Below are 22,075 nucleotides of genomic sequence, written 5' to 3'. Positions count from 1 at the left end.
GTTTTCTGTTATCTGCAAAATTGTAGATTTGGGATGTTTTCGCCCTTTTGCGGGGGCGGAAGGGGGCGTGGCTCATTTTTGAAATACACTTGTAACAGTGTGAGCATACAGAAGTCTGGATGCAAAATTTTGTGGCTCTAGCTCTTATAGTCTCTGAGTACTAGGCGCTCATCAGGACGGACAGACGGACAGACGGACAGACGGACAGACGGACAGACAGACAGACAGACAGAGACTCGGCTATTGATGCTGATCAAGAATATATATACTTTATGGGGTCGGAAACGTTTCCTTCTGTGCGTTACATACAACCGTTATGTGCACAAATACAATATACCCTATTTACTCTTCGAGTACCGGGTATAAAAAGAAGAGTTCACCAAATCGGCTACAGATACTACAGTGTACAGTGGGTGGTGGCTATGAAGCACCAACTATAAGGGAAGTTAGTATCTACTTTTTGTAGCTAGAAACTTATTAACTTTCAAATGAAGTGGCTTATAAAGAAGTTGCTTGTTTAAATAGTTGAGAACATGTCAAAAAGTGTCAATAAACTTAGAGAATTTATGGAAGAGCAATTCTCTATGAAAGCTGAAATCTCACAGGAGACTGCAGAATATATAATTCCATGAAATCTGCAATAAAGACAGGTTGCAGTCATATTAAATATAATTGCATTCGTTTTTCAAGAGAGATATTATGGGCTGCGATGTGCTTCTGTAGCACAGAGAGAATAGGATGGATTTCTATTATAGAATATTGAAAGAAAGTACCAGTTCGAGTCACAAAAGTTCTTTGAAATATGTACATGTAATCGTGTGAAGAGATAGCCTTTAATGCGGCATAAAGTTTCTTAGCTTTGCCTATATTTTATGTTCATTTTTGTTTTCTATTGAAATATACACTACAAGCCTTTGTAGAATCATGTTTTAAATCAGATTTCGCATAAAAATCTGAAAGTTTCCTCCATAGCCAGTGTTCACTGTCTTAAGCGAATGAGGTGTCAAAGCAAACAGCGCCAAAAGTATGCGACAAGCGGCCCAGCCGGCGCACATCCAGGCACAAAGTGTGGTGAAAAAAGCGAAAGAGAGGAAGATTAAGTCTTGTGTGTGTGTGCGTCGAAAGAGTGAGCTTTAAAGCCAAAAGAGAGCGAACACTTAAGAGCATTATTGCTCTCTTAAGAGCTTTGCCCGCTCTCTCTGTGCCTCTTGGTGGCGTCACGAGAGTATTTGCATTGTGGCCATGTTCCAATGTTAAGTTTCCGGCACGTTTTATAAACAAACCCCAGACCCTGGACAAAAACAGGGAAAGAAAGAGAGAGAGAGAGCATAAGAGAGGAAGGTAGGAAGGGAGCGACTGATTTTATTTACCGTTTTTACTCCCCCAATGTCAACAGAGTTCTCGGCTCTTTTTTATACCAATTCTTTGTGTGTGTTTACCGTGGAGAGGAGTTTGAGGAGCCTGAGCAGCCGCGAATGCAATGCAAATCGAACATATCAAAATCGCATAATGCGGGACGTGATAATGCAACAAATCAAGTGAAGTGCAATCCAAAAGCCCCCTCCCCCCGCACTACCCTTAACTCCCCGTGACATCAGTCCTACGCCATTAACCATTAGCCGGGAAGGATCAATCAAGGATTTACGCACAAAGATAGCGGCGAGAGGAGAGAGAAACCACAGAGAATGACAGCCAAACCGCCGCCTCCAGTGCCGCCCACATTGGGCGGTGATGATCCCACAGGACATGGCCCCAAGCTGGCGCCGGAGATACCACGCCTCAACTCTGAATTGGCAGCCCAGGCGGCGCTCCGAGGACAGCAACTGCTGCGAAAGCAGAGCTCCCAGGAGCAGCAGCAAGGGGGGCAGCATCACAATACACTGCCAGCGCACAAAACAGGAGGACCTCCGCCACTGCCACCGCAGGGGAGTCGCCCCGTGCCCGCGATACCCGCCAGAGGAGCCAGCGATCGGGCGGCACCACCGGAGATACCGCCGAAGCGGCACAGCCTCAAGAGTCTGCCCGATGGACAGGCCATGATGGTGCCGGGACTGCCACCGCCGCTACGGCAGCCACCGCCGCTGCCCAAGAAGCCAGCATCCGCGCAGAGTTCGGCTCAGAGTTCGGCACAGAATTCTCCGCTGGTGGCCATGAAATTCAAGGAAAAGCCACCTCCGCCACCAGAGAAGCACTCGACGCTGTCCGCTGAGGGCATGGCCGCACGCCGCTGCTCAAATCCCTTTGAGATGCCGCCCCCTCCACCGCCACTGGTGCTCCAATCTGCTGTGGCAGCCCTCAGCGAACAGAGCTCCAAGAATGCCCTGAATCCAGTGCCATCTCCAGCGCCCACAAGGGCCAGCGAGGCCAAGAAGATCAATCAACGACCCTCGATGATTGCCGCCTCGCCCACCGAGGAGTTTGGCTCCGAGGATGCGCTGCGTGGGATAGAGAGTGGCCTGCGGAACATGGAGCGGGCCATGCAGGAACAGATGAATCTCAGGAACATGGAGGCGGCGGTACAGAACAACTTCGACCTCAGCTTCAAGGCGAGTCTGGCGGCAGGAACGCGCCACTTGGGCGGCGGATCTGTGAATCTGAGGACCGCCAATTACGAGCGGAATCTCTCGCTGGACGAAGGACGTGCAGGAGACTCGCGACAATCACTGGAGGAACTGAAGCAGCTGCGTGCCCAGGCCCAGCAGCAGTCCCTGCACAATTCCTCCTCCTCGTCGTCGTCCTCGCACGTGGAGCAGTCCATGCGATCCACCATTGAGCATCACATGCGATCCCTGGACCGCAATCTTCCACTGGAACTGCAGTACAGTCGCCATCGCTTCCAGAACAATCTCTCGGCCGTGGGTGTCGCAGCAGCTGCCGCGGCTTCAGGGGCAACCCTGCCCTTGGCGCCGTTTCGAATGGAGGCTCCTCCGGTGGTGGCGGCTCCGTCTCTGCCTCCTCCCAGCAGCCACCGATGCCACTGAGCAGCGAGTTCCGTGAGCAGATACGACAGCAGCTACTGGGGAATATCCCACCCCAGGTGGTCCACAACATGGGCCCGTCGCCGGGTTCGGCGGCCGCTGCCGCCCTGCTCCAGCATCAGGCCCAATCGCGGGCTGCCGCCGCAGCTGCTGCTGCTGCCGCTGCTCAGGTGGCTGCCGCCGCCGCTGCCGCTGCACAGGTGGCCGCTGGTGGGGGACTGTCGCGGGAGGAGCTAAGAATGCGCCGTCGATCCTCGCACGATGAGACGCAGCTCTCGCAGAATGCTAGCGGTGGTGGGATGCAGGGTAAGGAACGGGTGAACTGGGGAGATCGAAAAGCAAAAAAATAAATGAACATTCTATTCGATTTTCTTTTTAATATTTTTGATATAATTTGGGGATTATTTCATTCCGAATTTGCCTGAATTCTTGGCCATGACATCAATGGGAAAAACGTCTTCTTCCTATTTGTACCATAATTATCTCACCTTTCTTTCATTTTTCCCTGAGCTCTAATCATATTTTTCCCTCCATCATTCCTATACATTTTCTTTTCTATAATTTCTATTCACATTTATTTCTTCTTTTAACTTCTCACTGGACGATTCGTAGAGTTGAAACAATTCTGTCTAGCACCGCATTGTTCGGCGGACCTAGATTATATGCGTTGCTGTTTGAAAGGTAACCCGAGTATCGGCGTTAAAGTGTTAATGTTTGTAACCTTAACCCCACAACAGGGTCCCTAATCGTATAACCCATAACAGCACAACACGAACCAAAGTGAAAGCTTGAAGCAGAATCTAATTTTGTTTTAAAGTTTATTTTTACTAAAAATAAATTGCATGCTGGGGCCCACAGAAACGAGTGAGAGAACTCTGGCTAATCTTTTGTTTAAATTTAATTAATATATTTACCATTTAACCTTACTCTAAAATAAATGTTGTAGCCAAAAGTTAATCTAAATCTCTTTTCTATTTGCCCACAGTAACTCGTCTGAGAGAGCACTGGGATGAGACCCAACAGTGCGTCCTGCAGCGTGCTGCCCAACTGAAGAACATGCTGAGTGACTCGCAGCGGTAGGTGGCTTGACACTTGACACCCACTTGACCTCCACTCTGACCCCTTTCCTTTAATTAATCCTGCAGGTTTGAGGCGAAACGTTTGGAGCTGGAGAAGTGGCTGGCCCGCATGGAGCAAAGGGCAGAGCGTATGGGGACTATAGCCACCACAGCCGACATTCTGGAGGCCCAACAAAAGGAGCAAAAGGTAGAGGACAGGCCTTTAGACATTCACATTCCTTTTTGAATGGCAGTCCCCTGGCAGTCTATCCACTAATTATGTTTGCGTTTAATCTCTCTGTAGTCCTTCCATGCGGAATTGCATCAGAATAAGCAACACTTCGATATCTTCAATGAATTGACACAAAAACTAATTGCCGTCTATCCGAACGATGATACTTCGAGGATCAAAAAGATGACGGAGGTTGTTAATCAACGGTAGGTTAATAACAAGGGAGGGGAAAGTCCTACAGCGGTTAAAAATGCCTCTCGTCATGCAACAGCGCCCACAGCAACAGTTGTTAGGGAAGAGCTGGAGTCTTTGGCTGCTGGATAAACCCAACCCAAGGGATTAAAAATTAAAAATCAGCTAAAAATGTTCCAAAATATAGACAGATCCAGATTTACATAATTATTATCATATATTTCCCTTTGCAGCTATTTAAACCTAAACAATGGCGTCATCAATCGTGGCAAACAATTGCATGCCGCTGTCCACAGTCTACAATCATTTGATCGTGCCATGGATCAGGTATACATCTGCACACAAAATATATTCCCAGTAAAGATTCACTAAAATATTAATCTTTAATTTTAGTTCCTTGCTTTTCTTTCGGAAACGGAAACTCTATGTGAAAATGCTGAATCTGAAATTGATCGTAATCCATTAATGTTCAAGGTAAGCATTTCATACATTTTGTTCTCTCTGTTTATGATCTTTGAACTGTAGAACCTGCTGCTGACATAATGATGTACACAATTCTATAACAATTTAAAGCCACTTGACAGATTTATGCAGTCTATATATATGAGGAATTTCTTATTGTTCAGTTGGCGGCTGTGGGTTCATTGGCACGCCCGCCGACTCGTTTTGTTTGTGGCGATCAGTGTGTGTTGTGCGATGATGATGGGCAATGCTTTGCGATGTGGAACAGTGGGATAAACTGGGAAGAAAGTGTGCAGATATATGGGAAGTTTAAGACAGATGTTTCTTAATGTAATTTACGCAGATTTGCAATGAGTATTTAGTGCACTTTAAATGAAAATGATTTCAATAATAATATTTATAATCCCTCCGTATATTTTCCATTTATATACATTTCGCTCTCGTCAAAGATTATGCTATCCATTTTCTTTCACTTTTCCCTGCCCTTGCTTTTATTTTTGTTCCCCCAATAATATGCTTTAATTACTTCTATCTTCCATCGATAATCTTGCACCAAAGAAGCAGTTTCCACGCGTATCAGTTCAAGGGCTGAACTTCAAAACACTTGAACTTCGCTCAAAGACTGAATGAATCATGGGTGCGTATTCGTATTCAAATTTGTATCAAAATCGGAACTGAGAGTCTGCTGCTTTGAGCACTTACTGTCTCGATTGCAGTTGCAATCAGAAATTGGCATTGTGGCTGCCACAAATGAGCTGGGGTGGGCGATGCACTTATTAATGGGTAGAATCTAGAGGGGTTTGCCGCCGCTTCCCCTACAAGAATACTCTCCAGTATTCGCTGTGGCGCGCGCGTTCCTCAAGTGCCGCGTCTCGTGTCGTCTGTATATTTGGATTGCCTCGAAACAGGCCCCTTATTCCCCCGCTCCTACTCATCATTATAGATGAGGCCGCCTTCCACTTTTCCCTTAATTACACATTCGCCTACTTAAGATAATTATTGTAAAATGCTTTTTATATTCGCTTTTCATTCGAATTCGAGTATGAGCTGTCTGTCTGTAAATCCACCCTCAATTTTCTCTTAGCTTTGCCTTTGAGTTTTCCCAATTCAATTATAATTATTGTTATGGCTTTTTTTGTTTCATTCTTGTTTGAGTTCTAAATGCAAATTTTCGTTTTTTCCTTAGAGAAAATTGAAATGTCTTGAGGAGAGTCTGGGGAGCGTGGAGTATGACTTAGGCAATAACAATAATATTCAATGGATATCTCTTAATTTTAAATGTAAAAGCTTAAATTGATGTTAATTTTTGTATTTGGATGCTACAAATTTCCTCGGGTTATTGTTTATATCTGAAAGCTTTTATTGGTTGTTTAACAGGATAAAGGATTTTACTGCTACATTTCCCGGACAAACTTTGGTCTGTATTTTCGCCCGATACCATTTCTGATGCGCAGGCGCATTGTCTCTCTAACGCGAGCTTTGCTGGCTACTTTTGATGTTGGCAATGCTGCCATGCTTCAAGTAAAGCTCTAGAAAATGTCTCCAATGCACAAAAAGCATTTAGTTTGCTTTGGCGCGCTTTCTCGTACGCACTTTTAGGGGATTTAGACAGCAAAGATAATTCCACAGGGTTAAAAAACACAAATGGCAAATTTGACAATTCGTTAACCTATAACTATAGTTCATTCAGTCTCGTATTAATATTTTTTTAATACAATTTATTATAATTATTAAGGGTTTTTTTTATTTAACTATTCATTTTCTTTAGTTCTCCTTTTATTCGCTAATTTTTTCATGTAGGGCACTCACTAGTCGACTCCCAAACCAAAGTCCTCCCCTTTGTTTTTGTTTATTTTGCCGGCAGGTAGTGCCATTAATTTCACCGGCTGTTTTACGCCCCTCTCACTAACAACCAATCTAAGCTTTTTGTGTAGACTCTGAGAGAGTCACAACAAAAAAGTCTCCACTCTCGTTTTCGTTCTCTGTTTTTGTTATCTCGGCAAAACCCAGCCACCCGAAGCGCCACCCACAAATGCACGAATGTCGAATGCCGATACCCTATGGGCCGACCACGCTGTCGATGATACCCGAACGTTTGCCTATTTTGGATAAACACACCAGCTGCTGCCTCAGTCGCTGTCTCAGTCGCTGCCGCTGCTTCAGTCGCTCTGCCTTTTGCTTGGATGCTGGCGTCTGTGTGCCCGTTCGGGTTTCAGTTCGTTTTTTGAGATGCGCCCGGTCGCGCGTGTTTAACGGACAGCCCCGACAATTTTTTAACCGGTTCCGTTCCGGTTGTTAAGTGTGAACATTAAAAATTAATAAACGCCCAAAAACGAATTACAATTTAAAGTAATAAAATGGTAGCGAAAATATCAAATAATTTCAAGAGATTCCTGCAAACCATTGCCTATTTTGGGGCGTGCAATGCAGTGTCTGCCACACGCAGCAAACAACATGGCACTTTGCTGCAAACAACATGGCACTTTGCTGCATGCAGCACACAGCATGCAATGTGCAACGCACACACGCATGCAAATTGAATCGCCGCATTCATGCAACAATTAAACACAAATCTCGTCTCAAAGGCAAATGACGGAAAAGCCCATCGTCGCCAGTGCATTCCCTCTGTGTGTTTGCCTGAGTGTGTGTGTGTCTGCCAGTGTGCCCATGCATTTTAAAGTGAAATGTGCATTAATTATGCACTACCCCAGACTCACACACCCCTACAATACCAAGCGCTCTTTGCCACATTGTGTCCGCGTTCGCGTAAAATGAAATTGAAATTGAAAATATTGTGACCACACAAAAATGTTATGGAACGAAACTAATATTCCCTTTTCGCTGTGAAAATTACTAATCGGCTTATGAATTGTTTTCATGTCCATTAAATCGAAAAACCTACTGGCATTGAAAGATGGATGGATTTTTATGTGCAACAAAAAATACCTTTAAAATTGCTGAATCAAATATTTATGCCTCACAAAAGCGAAATGTGTTTTTTTCTTGCGATGCAATGTTTGTGGAAAAAAGTGTACTTAAATGCAACGTTCCAATTTGCTTGGGGATTTTCGATTAGGTGATGTATAAGATTATGAAGAGCGCCATATGATTATTTGCTAAATTTGATGTATTTCGTGAGGTTCTAAGAGAATTTAGAGTCAAACACTTTTTGAGGACTGGAAAAGTCGCTTTTTAGTAGTCCTGGCATTATTCAAATTTAAAAAAAAATGTCATGGAATTTATACGCCATAAGTATTAGAAAATGAAGTTGTGAGGCGTACGAAGAAGTTCCATGGATATATTATGCAGTCTTTTGAGTTTCCGTTGAGGTTTTTGATGTGTTCTTTGTAATCTTTTCGAGGGTTTTCTTGTCTTTTGCGAGGTTTGAATGTTTCTATTTGTGGTGTTAAATGGTCCTTTTAATTTTGTGATGTGAAATAACTATTTTTACCAATATGGTGCCATACTTAATGGGTCAGAGCTTAAAGGAGACCCATGCGATGAGTTTACCAAGTAGAAATATGTGTCCAAAGTTAAATGGATACAACATCTGATGTTAGAAATCTAGAACAAGTGATTAGAATCCCAAAACTTAACCAAAAGTATCTCAAAAGGTCTCCCAGCCACCCAAAGTCCAAAATCTTAGCCAACCTTAGATAAAACAGAAGATAACCAAATACTTAAATCTCTCAAATTCTTAGATGCCCCAAGTTCTTATCATGCAGCAAAAAAATCACCATCAGGCCAAGATGAGGCCCTATTTTCGATGTCATAACTCAACCTTAACCCAGATAATTATCAACTTATCTCCTTTATAATTATGAAAACTTTAAGAAAAACACTTCAAAAACTTCAGAAAACACACACAGGCCCTCTCAAAAGTCGAGTCTTAAACGGAAGCTCAAACCTGAAAGAAAAATAACTTTTAAGAGGCAGATTCCCCAACCACAAAAACCTGCATATCTAAAGATCTTGAAAAGATCGCCCAAAAAATGTGTTAACACGCTTGAGCATTGGTAATGGTAGAATCGAAAGCCGATTATGCACGAAAGAAATGTTCATTCATAACAAGATTTCCACACACTTTCCAACGAAAGATCTAAACCGAAAGAAAATATGTTTGTTGTTGTTGTTGCGGTGGAGTCTTTGGTCTGGGTTGGGGTGTGGGTGAGACGACATTGGTCAGTGTCTCGTGAAAACAAATGTCAACCCGCTGGAACTGTCTCGTTGTCTCCAGGTCTCTGGAGGGAGGCTGTGTCTTGTTTTGTGTTGTGTTGTGTGGTGCGGCAAGGCGCATTACCTGTTGACGCGGCAGCAACACAAAAACACAGAAAAGCCTCAAAACAAAAGCGGCTCAAAAGCAACAAGTAACCAAAAAATAAAAACACGAAAAAAGGCACTAAAATATGCCATAAGGGGAACGAAGATTTTGATACACTAAAAGGGGCAGATTAACAGGTAGACAACAAATTTAATGAGCCATGGAGAAGTCTGTCTTTTTTAGTCAAAATATCTTTAGAAGCATTTTTTTGCAGTAAAATTATATGGAAATATATTCGGGTGAAAAATCGTAATAAAGCTTCAGTTTTGAGTTCCCCAAAAATGGTTGTAAATTAAATAAACTTAAAACTATAGTTTTCCTAAGGGACATTTTCTAGAATAACTATTCACGTACATCTTATGCTTCCATTGATTTTTGCAATAATCTTCATTCCTTCTCCTAGAGCTATAGTGTACAGCCCGAGTCCACAACAAAAAGCCAAACCAAAAAAAAACAGAAAAAACGCGTGGGGGCTTTTGTGAAGTTTGTTTGTTAGAAGCACTTGAAATTGTCTGACCGATTGTCAGTTGGTGTTGTATCTGTGGCGAGTTTTGCGTGGGTTCCCTCTACTACCAAAAAAGTTGTTTGATTAGTGACCAGAGATCTCTTGGCTTTGGGCCGACAGCAGCCACTCGACGCGTATTAATTGTCTATTTAGCCACAAATTATAATCGCTGCATCCGATGTTGGCTAGTTGCCACAGATGTTTGGATAGTTTTTCCAGCTCAGATGCCTAAGGTGCAGCCGCTGCCTCTCAAGTTTGTTTTGCATTTTATGTTAATTTTAGAGACACCATTTAAGAGCCATCAAACTTTGAGGGTGTTTTGGCTGTTGATTGTCTGAGCGGGAAAAGTGTTTGAAATTTCAAATGGGTCGAAAAGTTGCGCTCGAAAGTTTAAACATAATTCATAATTAAATAAACTTTTTAAAATGATTATCTCTTTGCACCCATTTGTCGCTTTTTCCTCTGTTCATTTAACGCTTAACGAAACAATTGGAAAGACTTTGCTTAAAAAAACGACAACAATTTTCATTAGAAATTATTTGTTGGAAAATTGTCAAACTTTGGGGTGAGGCAGACACTCGAGAATTTGTATGCTGGCTGGCAGCATTATGAAGCACTTGAGAACTTTAATGATTGGTGCACCGCCTCTGCCCTCTGCCCCCCTTGTGGCCATCGGCAAGAGAAACAGCAGAGAAACATGCAACTAGAACAACATGAAACATCCAGTGGCATGAACACATGCCCGCAGGCACAATTGAAGTGCACTTTGTTAGACCAATTAATTTACATTTCCGCGCAAAAAGCATGGCCAAAAAAAACGCAAAAGGAAAAGCAAATGCAAAATGGGAGTAGGAGAGAAAGAGAGAAAGAGCGAACGAGAAAAAGTTTACATAGAAAGCAAAGGCAAAGGGAAAAGGCAGAAAGTGGGGCGCCACTTGAAGGGAAGGCAATGGCCCTTGACTTGGACGTTGAACGGTGGCCCGCCGATTGACCAGAGAGCCCCTGCAGCACCACACCGCACTCCCTCCTAGACTCCTGTTTGCATTTCAAACACCAATGACCACAGTGGACGTATGTATGTGTGCTGTGTGTGTGTTTCTGACTGCATCTGTGTGAAGGTCTGGTTAGTTTTTGATGAGCGTTTGGACTGTCGACTGTTACCAGTTTTTGGAGTGCCTCTTGTCAGTTGCTGGTCAGCGGAATCACAGCGCGAAAATGACTGAAACATTTTGTTGCATACATTTTCGACGATGCAAAGGGAACAGAAAGGAAGGCAAAGAGAGAAAGAGAGGAACAACCAGTGGAAAAGTACTCGTAATTTTTTTAATTTGTAGATGGGTACAGGAAGTAGCTGAGGAAAATGCCAGCTGCAGGTTCATTTATGAAGCATTTTTCAGACCAAAAGTAGCGCTTTAGCTACATAGTATTTTTTATCAATTTATTAGCTTAATTTTATAGAGAATTTATCTCAAGGTACTATAAAAGACAGCCGCACAGACAATCAGCACGAGGGCCGTATACAGGCAGACATTTATTGCAATTATTCGAATTTTTCTCCATTTGGTGTCACGCCTTTCGCGCACCAGTTCCGGCAGTCTGCCCGTTGTCCGGCGATGCATCCAGGCGCTTAACCGTGGTCTCGGCGGTGGTGTCATTTCCGCTGAAGAGGAGCTCGTGTACTCTGGGGCGAGAGCCGGTGGCATTTTGCTTTTCTTCGTCTGTGCGGGAGGATTTGATCGTTTCAATGCGGATGGCGGTGGCTCTTTAGGCTGCGGCGGCGGTGGTGGTGGTGCTTGAGGAGTCTTTGCACCAGGCAGAAGAGTCTTTCGTAGAGGAGGACTCGATGGCTCCGGTGGAGGAGGAGGAGGCGGCGGAGCAGGAGGAGGAGTAGGAGGAGTCGATGACTGAGACCGTCTTCCAAACCAGCTCTTCCGAGCTTCTGCAGGAGGAGCTGTTGGAGACAGTGTCTGGTGGGGCTTTGTGATCTTCTTTTCTGCTGCAGGAACAGTTTTTGATGGTGCAGAAGGAGCAGTCGTTGATGGGGCAGCTGGAGGCAATTGCTGAGTCTGTCTTTTCTTCTTCTCTGCTGCGGGAACAGTCGCTGGTGGAGGGCTCTGTCGTGTCGCTGGCGGCAATGGCTGCGAATTTCTTCTGAAGAGACTTCTTCTTTCTCCTCCAGGCGAAGTCGTAGTCGGTGGCGGTGGCGGAGGTGGAGATGGTTGATTCGATGTCTGTCGATGCGTCCGACGTTTGGGCGGAGGTGAATCAGGTGGAGTCGGTGGCCCTGGCGGCCTAGGAGTGGGCGGTGGCACCGGTGGATCCTTTTTCCGTGTACTTTTAATAGGCTTTGGCGGGGTTTCGTTTTCTTCTGGCGGATCCTTCGACTGTCGTGAATAGTGTTGCATTTTTGATCAAAGAAATTGATTTTTAAATGTTTTATACAAATAATATTTGATGTAAATGTCAAATACATGATTGATGGAAGGACAAAAAGTGACTGAACTTAGGTTGCTTCATTGTATGCTGCCTTCTGCATTCTTATTCAGCGTAACTTTGGATACGGTTCCACTCGCATATCCTTCCAGCCATTTCTCACATAAAGTTATTTGTCATTGCCAGCCACAGAGAGAGAAAGAGTGCGAGCTCTCGGCTGACCTCTCTCTCCCTAGACCCACCAAAGATTACAACTTCACTTTTGACTATAATTGCTTGAACGTGGCACTAGTTCTCACTCCCTCCCACACTCTCCCCCTCTCTCTGTTCTAGTGCCAGACAGGATCTGTTCGGGACCTCCCCCTGGCATAGCATTTCCGTTGCGGCATGCAACCCGAGGTTCATAGAAGTTTTTTCACTGCTTTTCTCACTGCTGTTTTTTCACTGGGTTTCTTTTCTTTTCTTCTTGTTTTTTTGTTCTCATGTTATTGCATTTAATTTGTGCCAGTGTTGGGGCCGACTGCTTCCTGTTCGCGACACAAAACGAAAAGCGAGCGAAAGGAACACACAAAAAAAAACACATAGCGAAAAGTCGGAAAAGCTCGCAGACGCCTCACAGACACTGCGACATGTTTACAGGACCTCTCTGTCCTAGCTTTTATGCCTCTGTCTCTTTCTCTTTTGTATGTGTGTGTGTAAGTGTGTTTGTGTGCGTGTTGTTGCTGTCTCTTGAAATGATAACTCGCGGCCAAACATGCGATAAAGTCTACAACAGTCAGATATTTGTGAAAAACGAGGAGAGATCCAGCGGGAAAAAATACCAAAAACAAGCGGGAATAGCAGGAGAGTAGTTTGGACCAGTAGATACCCGATATTTGGCAGTAATTAAAGAAATAGGGTTCTTACTTGGATATAATAGTAAACCGATTGGGTTGAATCTTAAAAGATCGATGGATAAAAGCTTTGTTTATCATCATTCCAAAGAGACGTTGTTATCCACTACAGGATTTGGCTCATGCTGACTGTAATTGTATTCAGATACCGATGAATCTCGGTATTTGTCTAGACTCTAGATTATATAAGAGTCCTCCTTCCATTATATAATTGCATTAATATATCTTTAAAATTGCCCAAAAAAATATGCAATTCTGGAACGAACCTCTTTACTGTTTGGTTTCCTTTATGGTTCTTCTCCTTCTTTACGCGCAACTCATGTACCCTTCGACGAACGTTTACAGGGCATGCGAAAGGCAGGCAGAGAGCGGTAGAAAAAAAGTGTTGCCGAACGAAATTAAATGCGAACTTTATGCAGCTGGAAATGCAGCAGCAAAGTGCAGAAAGGGAGAGATAGATACAGATACGTACAGACAGAGACATAAAACAACACAAAAGAAGCGTTTACACATACAGTAATGCACACACATCTCTATGTGTGCACACTGATTGTCTAGCCGGTTGCATACTTTTGTGTAGTACTGTGCCTGTCCTACACTTCCACACTCTGTTCTCGCTCCTTCCTCATTTCTCTGCTCACCATTTTCTACTCTCTCCACTCTTTCTGTGTGTGTGTGTGTGTGTTTGCGCTTTCAATTCCATTTCCACTTGATTCGGTTACTGTTTTGCAATGTTAACTACATTTTCGCATGTTCTCTTCTTTCTCTCTCGCTCTCCCTCCCCACCTATCAGCGCTTCACACTAAATGTTATTTATTCCACCTCCTCCCTTCCCCATCTTTCCACTCATTTTCTCTGCATTTCCTTTTTTTGTGATTTTTTTTTTTTTGAATTATTCTTCACTGGTTTTTTGTGAATTTTCTTTTTTTGCCTGTTCCTCTACTTTTCCATGTCTTTGTCTTTTTGGATAAATATATATGTAGGCAGGAGTACGAGTATAAGAGAATTATGCGCATATTAAAAATGCATTAACATTTTGTATGGAAGAATATGAGAATGAGGCTTGAGCAAGAGGAGGAGGGCTTTTATGGCTGTGGTTGGAAGGGTTTTTTCACGTTGAAGGACATTTACAGGTGTAGTTGAGGTGAAAACTAAAGAGTTGGAGCGAGAAAGAAAGAATGAAAGAGCTTAGGATAATCCATTAGGAAGGGACTGGGAAAAGGATTTTCCAAGATTTACTTTTAAATTTGTTTCAAGTTTTAAAGAAAAGAATTTCTTGCCATAACTTTTCTCGATAGAAAATACAGTTCAATATTTATCACCTTCAAGCACTTGTTTATGTCTCATCGCTGTGCCCATCAATCTGGGAATTTGCATTTCCATCAATGTTATGCTTGGACCCCCATGCTGAAATTTCAGAAAATAAATCAACACGAATCTTCCGACAGTTGCATGCAACATGAAAATAGTTGGAGAGTGGGAGACAGAGAAAAATGCTGGGAATGAAAAGAACTAGGAAATACGAGTTGAGATGAGAAAATGCTCATCACTCCAGTGCGAAGCGAGAGAAATGTTCGACACCATTCACTCAAAACATTGCCAAATGTCAGGGCAGGCAGTGGCAGAAACAGCAGCAGCAGCCGAGCAGCAGATGTGGAAGTGCAACGAAAATAAAATACGATTAAAATAGAGGAAAAACTAGGCAGAAGATGGGAATACTCTAACTGAGAAGTGCATAAGGTAGAGGTTTTTATTGTTAGCATTTTATGATGATGGTCTTGATGCTAGTTTTTGTACGCTAATGATCAGACTGATACCACGTCTGGCCGAACTCTTAAAATGCGAGATTCCAACGCATTTAACGCCAACAAACGTCGCCTAAAACCTGAAATACCCTCCATTGGTTGGCCCACATAAATCATGATCCAAACAAAACTTTTTCTACCAGCAAATATTTGCGCCAAGCACCGGGCAATGACAACGACAACGACATGTGATTGTCAATCAAAAAATAACCCCAAAAACAGCAAGAGACACAAAAAAAAAAAAGAAATCAAAATTGGACTGTAAACAAAAACATATTCCAGACGAGGTCACCAAAAGAAAAATAATTCTTCTCTTTCGAGCACATAAAAGATAATATATTTTTGGGCAACATAGGAACGAAAACAAATTTTCAAAGTCAAAGCAAATCTTGGAATAATATTTAATTTTTGCGGTAGGCAAAAGCCACAGAAAAATGTCAGAGTTTACACAGAGGTAACGGCAAAATTATAAGCGACATGTGGTGGGATGGAATGACAACCCTGGCAAGCCACAAAATGCGGTTGTGGCAGCAGAGCGCTGCCATCAGGATGGATGCCCGTTCCCTTGTTCCCCTCGTTGTTGTTGCAATTGCTATAAAGTTCAAATAAAACTATTTTCAGAAACTGCCACCAGCAGAAAGTACCAGCAGAAAAGCGGCAGCAACAGAAAGCCACACAAAACACATGCCCGATAAGGCTTATCAGACGCCAGGAAAGATAATAAAAGTTAAACAAGATAAAAAAATAAAATGGTATTAAAACAACAAGAGAGAGGGGAGTGGGGAGTGAAAATCATTCTAGAGAAAGTTCATCCTCTGGCAGAGAAGTTTTTCTTCGACTTTTGGATAATATTTTGCCAGCAGCAGCAGCAGCAGCGGGGGATTAACCCAATTCTTGTCATCAGCCAACACAGTTTTTCCACACCAAACAGTTTTCACTTTTTCCAGCTCCTCTACTTTCTTACCAATTTTCGTCTCGTTTTGCGGTTAATTAAATATTCAGTTAGATAAAAGAGCTTAAAGAAAAGGTGCTTAAATTAGACGAAGGAGCGCCAAGAGCCAAGGGCTCTGGCGGAAGGGTAAATAATCTCATAAAAATATGAAGGCCCTGGGCCCAAGTTTGGTGGCGCCACAAATTATTTGCCATTGCCTTTGCCTTGGCAACGGCAGCAGCAGCAGCAGCTCAGCATCTACGGGAAAAAGGCAATTTAAATTCTAATGATAATGCCGCAAAAGCCCCCATGTCACGGGGCGATCCTTGGGGGGTTTGTGTTCGTTCGTTCGGGTTTGGGTTCGGGCTCTGTTGCTCCAATGTGTAAGTGGGCTTAACAAATTAGCGCGCCTGTCGCTGTTGCTGCCTGCTGCCAGGCAACCTGAGAGGACGACTCACAAATATCCTGTGGGATCTCGGGAAATGCCATAAATCGCAGCTCTATGAAAATTTGTACTTCATTTTCCACTTTTTCTCCTACTTTTTCTTCCATTCTCTTTCTTGCACCATTTTCAACACCTTCTCTCTCTGCCTTTTGCTAATTATACTTTGTTTGCGCTCCATGAGAGGATTATGTATTATGTGTGGGTGTGTGGGTAGCTAATGCTCTGACGGGATTGAGGATTTATTAAATACTAAGCCCCCGAACAAGCCTCAGGCTGATGGAATAATTTGTTAGCATAGAAATATGGTTCGAAGAAAATAAGAATTGGGGAGTCGCAAATTTACTAAAATATATGTTATAAAATACAAAGAGTTACGTGAATACCTCTAGCTTGGGGAAAACAGTGTTCTTTGAAGCACATTTCCAAATTAAATAAGTAGCAATCCGGAACAAATTAGTTATTTGCCCATTATTGGAACTCCATGGAGACCCAGTTCGAATTAAAACTATCACAAATCAACCAATGATCCAGATTTCCCCAATATTAATATTCAATAACCCTAAAAACCTTCCCCAAAACTGCATTCCAACTGAATTAAATTACTTGTTGATCATGAAACCACACAGCATTTCAATGAGCATCAATCAGCAATCCATTCAAACTGCCAGTTATCATTGAAATTCATTCGATAAAAAAAAACACCCCAAAGCCTCACACCGAACCCCCCCTAACCATAATTAACCAACCAATTCAAAGCTCAAAGCAAATATAAATCATCATTAAGCGAAGGGCCAAGAGCTTCGGTTGCCCGCTAATAGAAACACCCCAAAGAGGGAGTGGGACAGGAAAATAGTTGAAATTTCCATTTACTCAAGCAATTTGGTAAATTGAACGGAACGAATGGTAATCGAAGGGAAAATGGAAAAGCTTTCCGCAAAATCAAATGCCAAAAAGGGCTGAAAACACGATAATAATCCTATCAAATGGTCCAAAGAATAGGACCAGCCAGCCAGCCATTGATCCTGAACAAATGGTTCATTTTTTAGCACTTTGAAGGCTAAAACAAAAACTTAAATACATTTGCGGGCACCAGCAGCGTCCTGGGTCCAGGGTCCATTCTCTCCTGCGTCCTGCCAACAATTATTGCGTCATTAATCAGGCGGCATTTGTGAATTCCCTGACTGTCCCTCACTCTTCAGATATGCGAGTGTATATGGGAGATATTTATGTATATATGTACATATATATGGATCCAGGCGGCAGCAGCTGGCATGACTTTTGTGGGGCTGCGAGAGCGAAAAAGGCAAATCTTCAATTTTATTGATTGTTTGTTAACCCCAGCTCCGGTCCATTTCGGTTCTGTCCGCCTTTCCATCAGCAGTGAAATTCGAATCCGTAACCCGAAGGAAGATGAATGAACACAGTTGACGCATGAGACGAAACAAATTGGGTAAATGGCAGGAAGGTTTTTGCAGGAATTTTGAATGCTCTTTAAGTAGAATAGATGGGAGACAAAATGCCTCTTCCGTATAGGAAATAAATGGTAAATTACTTGGTAGAAAAATTACCAAAACATTTAAGGGTGTCCAAGTGGAAATTTCGTACTTCAAAAATGATCTTCAAAGGCATTTATGCTGACGATTGATTCTATTCAAAGTTCCAATAAATATTCCCACCAAAATTGCTCGCAAAATCTCCATCATTTTTACATAATTATGGAATTCAATTCATGCTTCAAAAATGTCTTTAACCTTTAACCGTAACGAAACCCAAAAGTAAACCCGAACCCCAAAACCCCCAAATGATGTAAAACGAGTGTGAAAATTTGTCTTCTTAAATGTAAGAAAAAAAGAACATAAAAACGAAAAGAAAGAAGAACAGAAAAAAATCAAAGGGATTTCCATGTGACTTCCGCAGCCTTGACTTGACTGCAGTGCAATTGAGGCGGTTGCTGATCCCTACTTTTGGTCCTCATCCTGCTCCTTCTTGGCCAATGGCCATTTATGCCGTGCCTTGCTCGAGGCGAGTACCAACCCATGGAAATGTTGCTGCTGCGAGGGGAAAACGCATTAAAAGCCTCGCAACACATTTTCATTTTTATTTCCCCATTCCCCATTTGGGTTGCTCTCAGAGTTTTTCTTCTCAGTCGCTCTCGGTCTCAGTGCCCAGCGGCACTCACAGTTGCGTATCAATAAAATATCCATATATGCATGTTAAGTAAGTATTTCTACCCCATCTCCAGCTCCTGCCATGTTTCTCCCTCTCCCACTCTAGTGTGTGTGTCTGAGATTCTGTGATTCCTTGTGTGACTCCTCCTGCTGGCAGCTCGAGAAACGAATTGGGATTTAAGTGTTGTACAACCAGAAAGAAGCAGCAGTAGAACCGACCATTGTGTGGGTTCCTTGGGGGGAATAGAAATAAAAATGTTTCGAAACGAAACCGAATACTGGACTTGTGAGCAGTTAGGCAAGAAACGTGCCACAGGCTAGAGGAGAACCCTGAACCCCACCGAAAACAAGTAAAGAAAGCAGCAAAGGAAACTTGTGCTGGTACATGTTTTGCTCTCGAGTGGTTTTGCCCTGATGCTGTTGCGAGTACGCATTGCTGGACTTTTCAAGATATGAAGAGAGTCTACAAATTTCTAATGGGAGGTTAGCAGATGAATCTGCTCTTTTGTTTACCCCAAAATGTTACCTCAGTTGAGAAATCTTCCTGTTGCCAATAGTTTTACCACTCAAAGGGTACACCTATCCCTGCCTTTTCCTGTCTATACTCTTCACAGACACGTTGCTGCCTAGTTTCCCCTATTTATCTATTTCATCCTTGCCACCTGCCAAATCCTTATGCTTAATTGTTTGCCACACTTTTGTTATTGGACTTTTCACTTCGTTATCGTCGTTGTGTGTTTTTCTTCTTCCAGTAGTTTGTGGATTTTTGCATAACAAATTCATTAATTTTACGATACAACCAAACGAGAGCAAGAGCAGGAGGAGAAAAAGTTGGTCCATCACAGCCAGAAAGCACGAAACGTGGCACGTAGCAGCCGTGGCAGTGGCAGTGGCAGCAACAGCAACAGCAACAGGGGAGTTCCATTTCATTTCTGTGATTAAATCTCGGACCCAAAGTTTTCGCCTTCTGCCAGTCGCTTTTTTGCCGGTTTTTATTGTGCAAATTATTATTGTTAGTCAATTGAATTAATTTCGCGCACAGCTTCCGTTGGCGCAGTTCTCCTTCCTTCCTCCTCCTGTGCTCTGCCGTCTGCTGTCGATTTGTTGAATTCAATTAGTTTATTGTGATTTTATTTGTATGGGCCCAAAAAGTTTTTCGGCAGCGTGAAAATTCTCCAAAGAAAAGTTGTTTGTTAATGGAATAGAGTTCTTATCGATGCCCCGCTAACACCCCGCTACCCCTTTCATTTATATGTTCTTGTTGTGCGCCTCATAAATAGTTAAACTTTCGAATAATGCCACTTTTTAATGTTTCCTATTTCGTTCTATATTCCTCGCTTTTCACCACTCTTTTCCCCCTTTTTTATGCTTAAAGTTTTCTTCAAATTTGCAGCATTTGCTTTCGCTGCACGTCGGCCCCTCAACTTTTATTATCGAAATAATCGAGTTTTAATGTGCAGTCGAAAGAAGCGTAGCACGAAAGCACCCAAAGAAATGGCATGGCGCTCGTCTCACATAAATAAATAAAATTTCCAGCACTTGAGTATAAAAGAAAACTGCCTTCCAAATGGCATTTAAATTTTTGGTTATAATTCTTTAAAAGGTTTAATTCTTGAAGGATTATCTAGATGATCGTTAATAGGAGGTAGCTAAATTTGCTGTGGGTACAACCCAACATTTAATTGTCATAACTTACCGGGAGGCTGTCGTATTGTGTGTGAGTTTCCTGACCTGAGGGTCCAGAGGCTTATGAATTATTAAACACGAATTATGGGCCCAACATTTGTGCTGCAAATCCTTAAAGATCTTTATCACGGTTTGTTCTTTAAGTTTTTCTTTGGTTATGCTGTTTTTGGGAATGTTTGGGAGTTTACTTTCTTATTTATATGTGTGTGCCGCTCAAAGTTTATTTTATAACCCGTACACACACCGCACACCTTTTCTTGGCCATTTTCTCACCTTCATCATCATAAAATTCACAGTGCAGAGGGCACAAACACACACACACAACGAGAGACATGTGGTTACAGTGAAGCTCCGTGTATCAATGACATGCCAAAAGCCCATAATCCCACGGCGGCTGGCTTTTAGCAGATTAAAACTTTTGAAAAGGGAACACGGCGAACCGAAGAGTCTTGGCAAAAGGTGCGGTTGTCGGCCCTTTTCGTATAAGTAACTTGATTGTGTTATTAACTGGCATAAATGGATGTTAATTTCGGGTCAGAAGACAGTGCGTAATAATGCTTTAAGATGGTTAAAGGGTTGACAAGTAAAGATGATACAAATAATATAATATAAATAGTTTGTTTAGGTTTAATTCATTCATTAGCATTCATTTCAACTTTAATTCCACTCACATTCGATGCTCGCCTTATGGTCCCGATACGCACTGTACTTTGCCCGATGAGTTGATTGCTTGTGGCAGCTCATTTGTTGCTTGTTTGCTTGTTTCAATTAAATGTTAATAAAATTGTCTAACCGAAAAAAAAAAAACTAATTTCAGTGCTTACTCATGTGGATAGGAAAACCGAAAAAGAAAGCAAAAGAGCAGTCGGAAAAAGGCGAGGCAGGGGGCAGGGCCTTTGGTTTTTCCTTATCTGCGTGGACTCCAAATTGGCCAACTTAAGTACCGTTACGTTCTAGTTGAGCATTTTCTTGTTGTTGTTGGGTTTTTGTTCTGGTCTCTCTGGCCAGAAGGGAAAACTTTATTGGTGGCGCTTACATTTCCCCAGCCATTAATTCCACCTTGCTTTTCAATTAGTGTGGCCGTTTGGTTCGTGCTCGTTTCCCTTGTCCCCGTGTTTTTGTCTTTTATCGTTTCCTCTGACTCCTCCTGCTCCTCCCCTCTCTCTGACTGTGTGTCCTGATTTATGCTGTCGTCCTGCACACTGCCACTGCCACTGCCACAGTTGGGAGTCGGAGAAAAGCATTGCCAGATGGCTTGAGGTGACTGCAGGTTGCCAGAGCAGCAGCGGTGCGGCTTATCTCTTTCCATACAGTCGTCCAGGCAGCTCGCTGCTCCCCCCGCTACTTCCCATCTTAACTAACTCGTCTTCATTTCTCACTTGGCTGCGTATTTGCCAGGTGTTTCTCCCTCTCCCCCTCGCGCTCTTTGTGCTGTTGTGTGGGAGCTGCCTCTGGTTGCCGCTGTATTAGCCATGTTGCCCATGTCCATTGGCCAGAAGGTGTCGTGTTGATGTATCGCTAAGCAAATAGGGTTGTCAGGTGGCGTGTAAATGTGTGCTACAAATGCCTCAGTTGTGTGTTGTGTGCTTTGCTTTGGGGTTGAGTCTGGAAGGATCTTTTAACTATATTTGCGTTTATCGTGACAAAAAGCTATCGAAAATTATTTAAAAATATGAATACCTGATCGATAAATGTATCGAACTTGTTATCGATAACGGAAAACGATATCAAAATTGACTTAAAAACAGCAAAAATCGTACCCCAGCAGTTTCTATTACAAATCAACACCCAATCAATCTGATGACTGAAGAGCGTTAGCCCGTCCTCTCCATTCAGCGCCTTGACAACCCTGTTAACCCTTGAGATTGGCGCTGAGGATGAGGCAGGCGGCAGTGTTGCTTCCCGGCCATGCAAATTGCAAATCGCTCGCATTTCAAACGCGCCAACACCTGCTGGAAGGCTTAAC

At 42.9% G+C, this 22,075-nt stretch overlaps 1 protein-coding gene across 16 annotated transcripts in view; it reads left to right on the top strand.

Annotated features, from left to right (window-relative positions):
- Positions 1-22,075, top strand: part of LOC117896350 (dystrophin) — a 161,806-nt gene that overhangs the window by 48,109 nt on the left and 91,622 nt on the right. For 10 of the 16 annotated variants that reach the window (XM_034804622.1, XM_034804611.1, XM_034804610.1 and 7 more), the window contains 6 exons: positions 3,591-3,659; positions 3,964-4,054; positions 4,124-4,244; positions 4,341-4,474; positions 4,694-4,787; positions 4,854-4,934. In XM_034804622.1, the coding sequence (XP_034660513.1) occupies positions 3,591-3,659; positions 3,964-4,054; positions 4,124-4,244; positions 4,341-4,474; positions 4,694-4,787; positions 4,854-4,934 (590 nt within the window). Of the gene's footprint in view, positions 1-1,670; positions 2,860-2,921; positions 3,285-3,590; positions 3,660-3,963; positions 4,055-4,123; positions 4,245-4,340; positions 4,475-4,693; positions 4,788-4,853; positions 4,935-22,075 lie in introns of those variants that run through there. The other 6 variants (XM_034804612.1, XM_034804617.1, XM_034804618.1 and 3 more) reach the window with 2 other exon arrangements.

Source organism: Drosophila subobscura, chromosome O (assembly GCF_008121235.1).
Source record: "Drosophila subobscura isolate 14011-0131.10 chromosome O, UCBerk_Dsub_1.0, whole genome shotgun sequence".
Lineage (NCBI taxonomy): Eukaryota > Metazoa > Arthropoda > Insecta > Diptera > Drosophilidae > Drosophila > Drosophila subobscura.
This window is presented reverse-complemented; position numbering and strand designations above follow the sequence as displayed.